Raw genomic sequence first — 8,148 nt, 5'->3', positions numbered from 1 at the left:
CCCCCCCCCCCCCCTCTTTTTTTCTTGTCTTCTCTCTAGCTCGCTCTCACTCTCTTTCTCCTCTTTCTTCCTTCTGCCTGACTTCCTCCCTCGCTGGCTGAATCACCACGGTGATGCATGTGCCAAACTATCTCCACCCGACTCCTCCACACAGCAGCACCACGCAAGCCACTTCATACCAGCAGTTTACACACACACGCGCTCTACAATGGTGCAGTGCGTACAAATCACAGAGATTTGTATACATATGTTGAGATCATAATCATCATCATGTAAAAATTCTAGTAATTCAACTACACATCCAACAACATAATGTTTTTCTCCAAAGGATCACAAGCCTCAGTTGATTTCACTGCGCTCTTTGAACACGTCTTGCCTGTCTAAATAAAGGGGATGTAATGTGTTGAGAGAGGAGAAGACTGACAAGCGTATGGGTGAAAATGAAAGCCGAATAGTATAATAAGATATGAGATGTGGGAAATATGGTTGCAAGGGAGGGATGGAGTATAATCTAGAGAAGTTGGCACTCAAATCACTATTTCCCACTGTGATTGGAACACAGTGCGTGTTCCCAGAAGGCCTGCCTGCTTAGTTGTCATGTTCCCAAAAAGCTCTGTCACAGTGTCCTTTGCACAGTGTCATCCGATGCACAATACCCAATTTCATGCTTTTTGCCTGCAGCATTGTGTCCTGTAATGTTGTGGCTTGTGTGAGGCCACTCAGAATTGATTATGATAATGCTATTCTAGGACACACCGTCCCCAACTTACTTCTATTGACCTGATTCACTGGGAAAACCCTGAAGACACTTATCTCAAGGGAGACCGCTCAACGGAAGAGTTTGGGCTTTTACCCTTGTGAAAATGCTGTGTCTTTTTCTAATTGTTTGTGAATCTCACTTTCTTTAATATAGTTCATATAATATGTAGTGTATGTGTCTCTTAAAGAAATAGATTCACATTTTGGAAAATAGATGTATTTGCTTTCTTGCTGAGAGTTAGATGAGAAGATTGATTCTGACAATCGATCAGATACTTGTGAAGCTATAGCCAGGAGAGGGTTAGTTTAGCTTAGTTCAAAGACTCGAAGAAACCAGTGTGATTATGACACTGCATGACACGATAAATTGTGGAAAATACTAACCATAGGCACTAATCGAAAAGATCTAAAATACCCACAGGAAACAAACTAAGACTGTTCTTCATTCACCTCTGTTATTGCCATAAATGTAATTGATAAAATAATCAAAAGGCAGTTGCGGTCTTGAAATAAAATCCTGAGTCCTCCTTAGCTGAGACCGAGACAAGGCCGAGTACAGATGTGGTGGATTTCGAGGTGAGATCTTCAAAAAGTCCAAACTGCTGTGGGAACTGCAGAATTTGACGATAAATCTTGCTAGGTTATTCATTATGAGTGACAACTTTTACAATACACAGTCATTTTATTCATTGTTAATAAATAATAATTAAAAATATGTTAGTACGGCATTAAACAATTGTTCTTCATGTTAGCCACATCATAAAACCTTGTAACTCCTTATATAATGTAATTATGCTCATCTCTCTATTCCTCATATTGCAGAGAACAAGCAGACCGTTCTTTTAGCAGATAATGTCAGTGCCTTACATAAATCGGGTGTGATATAAATCATTTGGAAAGTAGCCTCTATATGGATGTCGGTCAGTCTGTGCATGTTATATTCTCAGGAGCTGCATTTTTGCTGGCCCAATGCCAATATGATGCTCAGTACTGAGAGGCGGAGAGCTCTAGTCTGAGATTCAGTGTTTTGACTTTTTCCCAATGATAACCTCAAGGGGCATGGTAATAGCTCACAGGGCAGCACAGTTCAAGATGGCAGTCACATCTAAACGAGATGGAGACAATCATTGATCCATTGCCTACTGTTGGGTCTACTCCCGCAGGGTCCTGACACAGTGCTATATTAAGAGTCCCCAGTTGAAATCACTTTGAGTGACCTCACAGTGATTGCCTTTTGGTATCTTAGTCATTTCAGCCACTTTCAAGATAAGGAAATTGGAGATATTCTGTGCAAAATGTATCCCTTCACATTTTGCAGAAAAGAAGAAATTGTGATGGGACAGTGTCTGACTGTCATGTTCCATGTGTTTGACTGTGTAGATGTGTGTGTGTGTGTTTGTGTGTGTGTGTGTGTGGTAGGTTTATTTTAGCTGTCTTGAGTGATAAAACCTTCAACTTGGCATGTGGCCGTCTAATTTTGCCTTATTCAGCTTTAGATGAGAGCTGAGTCTTCAGGAATATCTGGTTTTTACTGGCCTTCTTCCCTGCATTGCACCAGTGTACAGTATTACCATGCAGTCGTTCCATAAAAAAGAGCCATTGTTGATGATAGCTGTTTGAATTGTTTGGGAAGTGCACATGTCAAGCTGTCGAGAGGCAAGAGCTCAAAAATGATGCCAACCTTTTAACTATGAGAAAACAACATTGAACCATGTTGCAACATCGAAGTTGTACTGGAAGGAAGGGAACATTGAGTCGATGTTTATTTTTTTTTTAGTTTGGGACTGACACATTGCATCTTACTCTAAAGCCAAGGATTGTCACTTCCAGGGTTTCTTATAAGGATTGTCAGTTGTAAAAGCACTCGTGCAGTGCTGCGAAATGTGAACAAGATAACCTTACTGGGGGCTGCTGTCAAAGCAGGGAAGTGAATACTGGGCAAAATGGAGAAAAAAAAAAAAAGGAGCTTTCTCTGAACTACAGGTACATATCACAAAAGAAGAACCAGCAACCAGTTTGCAAAGATTTACTTGAACAATGACGGTTGATTACATACACTAAACAAAGTCACTCAAAACTGTTCTTCTCATCTACCCGATGTATATGTCCAATCTCTCTATTAACATAATACCATTGCACTAAACTCCCTTGTACTATATTTAAATCCTAAATGTCAGACCATGATATTGTAGTGCATGATATTGCACTATTCCTTCCCTCTCTTTACTTTTATTTTTTGTAAATTTCAAATATTACCTTTGTATTGTTATACTGCGAACTTAACAGTAATTTTGTATACATATATTTCTTTCTGTTTTTATTCATATGTTAAGTGAGTGAGTTGTACTTATAGATCTAAAATTAACCAGAGAAAAATTCCTTGTCTATTTGCACAAACCAGGCAGATAAAGGGTGCTTCAGATTTTGATATGTATGTAAAGTAGGTTTATTTGCATCAGGAACTGTATTGATTTAGTGTTTCCCTTCTGACCTCTTGCCTGGTGTTATGTGCTGACCATGGATGTATGTTTCTATCCAGGCGCTTGAGTCAGAGACCCACAGCGGAGGAGCTGGAACAGAGGAACATCCTCAAACGTGAGTGTCTTAATATATTTAACATAATCTCTAAGCTGCTAACATCAGCTCCAAAATTGCCCTCTCCAACCCATCCTTAAACACATTGTGGCGAAATACGAGTCTATATTTGTTCATGAAAACTTGGTGCAAACTGTTTATTTTTTTTTTTTTTGAGAAACCTAGTTATGTGAAAGCTGATGGCATACAGTACATCTCTCTTTTTATTCCTCCTTGGTCTGCCTTTTCATCTGAGGCAAACATGTGGCAGGGCTCCCTAAGAGGTTGTGTCCAGGGAGTTTTTTTTACTCAAACACATGCACGAGAAGAGCGAGAAGCCATTCTGTTGCCTGGTACTCTGCGTCCCTCACATCAAAGACTGATTTACCAGCAGTTCCTGCTTTCGTAAAATCCCTTGCATCCTTGGCAGGGTGCAGGAGGAAAATACAAAGTCAAAGAATTCACGAGTCACAAGTCATGTCCTCGTTATCACACTCACACATGCAAGGTTAAATAAACAGGACTTGATTTTCTGGAGTAGAATTCAAAACTGTGAGTAGTACTACGGATGCAGTATGCACACATTTGACTGCTGAAGCTTTTGCAAATGGGAGCAGTGTCCCTGTGTGCTTCTTGTTTACATAACTTCCTCCTCTGAGCTGGAGCTTATTATCTCTGTAATTCACTGAATATACAACACATGGATGAATTTTAGTGAGATGTTAGAACTTAACGTCATCACATTTCTTTTCTTGTAAAAGAAAGAAATGGGTTAATCACTTGATCAGTAACATGGAGCAAAAAGGGCTGGGACAACTTAAAAGGAACAAAGCAATCATTCTCCCCTGATACACAAGCCTAATAGCAGTAAATCTATTTTAGGCTGTAAGGAACTTATCTAGTTTAGTGTGACTTTAATGAGCCACATTATGCAAATAGTGTTTGTTCCCCTTTCAGTACTTTCTAAACATTTCATGTTCAATGCACTGTTTACACCTTCAGAATAACACTCATCCTCTCATTCTCTGCAGCTCGCAATGAGCAAGAGGAGATTGAGGAGAAGAGGGAGATAAAACGAAGGCTGTCACGAAAGGTGAGTCCAAAATAGCTCAAATGGTGCAAACCCACACTTAATTTGGAGGGGGTAAATTGTTGGCCCGGATAAGCAAACACTGTGACAGTGACTCATCTATAGCAAAAAGTACAAATCTAGTTTTTTACAGGTCTGGTGTTGTAGTTCTAAGGCCTCCCCGGGAGACGCTAACGTCCTTGTTGCCCTTGGACATGTTGGATGCCAAATTTTTTGGCCCCATATGGAGGTGTTGAGCGTGTTCCCTTCACTTTCAATTAGATTGTAGCACGTTCTGATCACCTGCAGAGATGCTGCTTAAAACAAAAATCTCACAGCTGTTGAAGGGAATGTGTTGTATGCATTACCGTTTTTTCATCCAGACTGTATATCATGCTAACTATGCATTCATAGAACATTGCACATGCACTGCAGGTAAGGATCCCTTACATTTGATTTGTTTTTAACCCATTTTGCTCAGGAAATGTAATGACACTTTACTGTTGAAGTTTTTTTTATATATATATAGAAATTATCAACACACAAAAAACAATTAATTTTACTGTTCCCTGATGGACAAATGACCTCTGGCATTTTTGTTCTGTAGTTTCTTGTTCGACTGTCATTAAAGCCGTTGACAGATAACTGAGATAAGCTAATATTGGTCAATATTGTGCCCTGGCTGATTTTATCCCCTTAGCTTGAATTATCAATTTATGTGTTGTTGTTTTTTTGCACATTCTTTTAGGATAGATTTATTAGCCCACTGATTCAATAAAAGTCCTGCATGTCAAATCAATGTGATATTGGTCTCCTTTCTGATGCACTTGCACAAGAAATACTGGATGTGCAGGTCTTTTTTTGTAATCTTTCTACAAGGTATTGAACATAGGCAAATTCTGAGAAGCTGCTAACTGTGACAGCAACTAGGAATACTTTACCTAGTTTTCTGTTCTCCAACTCTCTTTCTTTCTCCTCTCTTTCCAGCTGAGCCAGAGACCCACTGTAGAGGAGCTGAGACAGGCCAAAATTCTCATCCGATTCAGTGACTACGTGGAGGTGTCAGATGCCCAAGACTACGACCGGCGGGCTGATAAGCCCTGGACCCGGCTCACAGCAGCTGACAAGGCAAGTTACTCCTACACTTAGTATATTTGAGCTAATCTTTAAAAAAATCTCAAGATTCCTCCTTGTCTTCTTTCACATTTCTTCAAACGCCATCTTGCTATCAACCCCAACCCCCCCACCTCTGACGCAAACCGTAACCCCGGAGACTAATAGCAGTAGGATGTGTTCCTCCTCGCTTGTTGAGGAAAGTTCCACCTAAGCTGTCTGGTTCCTAGTTGTGAGTAAACAACCTGGAGCCGTGCTGCTCCTCACTGCCAAGTGGTCCGTGCATCTGACTTTTTTTAATGAGTTCTTGATTTTGCGGTGACGTTGCCTTCTTTGCCTTGATGATGCGCACTTCTGAAACACGGCAGGTCACACCTCAGGACAAATTGTTGGAAAATTCAGCGTTTTGATTATGCAACAACTCGGTAACTGGACAAGCAGTGCCTCAGGACCCCTCCGCCACAGGGAGGCTCTGCTGATGAGATATGTTTTCCTCCATTTTTTTTGTCCTCCATCTAGAGCAAATTTGAATATTTATTGTTTGTTCTCCTGTCGCGGAAGCATTCTCTCCAAGGCTGGAGACGTTCTCCTGAGTCATGCTGAATGGCAAAAGCAATGACGTCACCCGCCTTGGTTGCTGTCACACATACAATTTAAAACAGGACGTAAGCTTATTAAAAAAAAAAGCCCAACGCATCATTTTATTTTCTGGAACCTTGACTCATCCCCCACTTATACAATCTTTTTGCAGTCATCCTACCCTTGGGCAAGGCACTCAGCCCTCCACTGCTCCAATGTTGCTACCTAGAGGCCGTGATTCACTGAGTATTGTCCCAAATGTGAATGTGCATTACTACATGAATGGAAGATGACTGGTTTATTCTCATAGCAAACCAAGCAAAAAAAGAAATCTGATCTTTAGCAACCTGGGATAATTTTTAAGCTTTTCATCCAAGGACTAACCTTGGATGAAATACATAAATACATTGTGCAGCTTTGACTTTCAAAAAATAAAAATAAAAACTGTATGGGTTGCTATTTCAATGTGTTTTTAGATGTGTACTTAAGTCCACGCATGTGCATCCAGGGTATCACCACTTCATACTGTATATTATAAAAACACAAGCTGACAGCCCAAGTAGACCAGGAACAGATTGTACATCATTGTTGTTCATGCTCTTAGATGTCTGAAGAGGAGGAATATGAGGGGTCTTGTGATGTAAGAAAAGAATTCAGCAGAATCATCTATGGCCTTAAGATAGGTGTAAATGATGCATGAAGCATGCTAAAAGGAGTTAAAGCCAGTACTTAGAGGCTGCCGTTTGTGTACTAAGCCTTAGCAGCTTTTCTCAAATGTTCTTCTTTTTTGTCCTCTGCAGGCAGCTATACGGAAGGAACTCAACGATTTCAAGAGCAATGAGATGGAAGTGCATGAGTCAAGTCGCCATTTAACCAGGTAACGTGCACAATCCGATAATTTAGCATTTGTTCATATGTAGCTGGATCAATTCACATGCTGAAGGTATAAGCTGTATACTGCAGTGAGTGAAATGAAGAACTGATTGACATGCCACTTTTTGTTTTCATCTTTTAGGTTTCACAGACCATAGTAGACCACCACTGTCTTGAGCAGTGCCGGACCGGCGCTCTCCTCCACTGAGAACCTTAAGTGCTGGACAGTAAAATGGTGCCAGTTTATACAATAAGGCCATGTCTTCTGAAATGCCTTTTCAAGACCCACACAACTGAGTCGGTACTACGCTCCAAGATGCAGACACCCACTACTCCATCCACTGTAGTAGCACGTAAGGACTCCAGTTGATTTACATCGCCCCTCTATGGAATTTGCTTGACTGTCTCTTCAACCTCCCTGCTGAGCTCTCAGGCAGGTTCAATTTTGTGTTGTTTTTCTTTGCAATTGATTGACACTTTCAACATCTACTGAGGGCAGCCGTACTTTGGTTCCTCAATAACACCAGTGGACTTGTCTCAGTGGACATGTTTTTCTCCCTCTTCATTAGTACGGTGTCACTCTGGACTCCATCGAGCCCTCATGGACAACTCTGTGTGAAGATGCCGAGTTGCTTGTTTTGAGCTCACCACATCAGCAGGAAATCAATCTTTATTGCACCTTCTGGGGCTTTGGAAACGACACACACGGGGGAGGGAAGGGTGCATCATTAGAACCATGTGCAATATTGTTTTTCTTCTGCTTCTCCTTGGCTATAGCACCCCCTAGTGTCTCTTCTGTGTCATTACTATGTAGTCCTGTCTTCTGTTTTTCCCTCTTATGTGCAATTCTTACTGTACCGGCCATGTTGACATCTAATTGCTAACTGTGAATTTGAGAGTTTGGGCAATGCCCTATACTCTCCCCAAATGTACATTTTGTTCATAATGAAACACAAAAGTTACATTTTAAAGAAGAACCATGCTTGACCAAGTTTCATTCATGTCACAATCTTAGAAATGTAATGTAAAGAAATGCAGCTGGCAGATATATTCTGATTCCAGTATGTGCAACAATTATCTATTTTATAATGTTTTGTTAGTTTTTACTTGTTTTTGATAGAGGCGCTTAGATCATGAATGATTCATGTACATGTTTTTACATGTCCCAGCTCTGAAACGGA

At 40.6% G+C, this 8,148-nt stretch overlaps 1 protein-coding gene across 2 annotated transcripts in view; it reads left to right on the top strand.

Moving 5' to 3' along the window:
• The window catches only part of LOC117954132 (phosphatase and actin regulator 1-like), a 41,055-nt gene extending 33,690 nt beyond the window's left edge, over positions 1-7,365 (top strand). For both annotated transcript variants that reach the window (XM_034887669.1, XM_034887668.1), the window contains exons 8-12: positions 3,299-3,354; positions 4,365-4,426; positions 5,390-5,530; positions 6,895-6,971; positions 7,110-7,365. In XM_034887669.1, the coding sequence (XP_034743560.1) occupies positions 3,299-3,354; positions 4,365-4,426; positions 5,390-5,530; positions 6,895-6,971; positions 7,110-7,125 (352 nt within the window). In that variant the 3' untranslated portion in view covers positions 7,126-7,365. The remainder of the gene's footprint in view (positions 1-3,298; positions 3,355-4,364; positions 4,427-5,389; positions 5,531-6,894; positions 6,972-7,109) is intronic.
• Positions 7,366-8,148: the final 783 nt, after the last annotated feature.

Source organism: Etheostoma cragini, chromosome 12, assembly GCF_013103735.1.
Source record: "Etheostoma cragini isolate CJK2018 chromosome 12, CSU_Ecrag_1.0, whole genome shotgun sequence".
NCBI lineage: Eukaryota > Metazoa > Chordata > Actinopteri > Perciformes > Percidae > Etheostoma > Etheostoma cragini.
The sequence above is the reverse complement of the archived record's forward strand: the minus strand, read 5'-3'. Positions and strand labels throughout refer to the sequence as shown.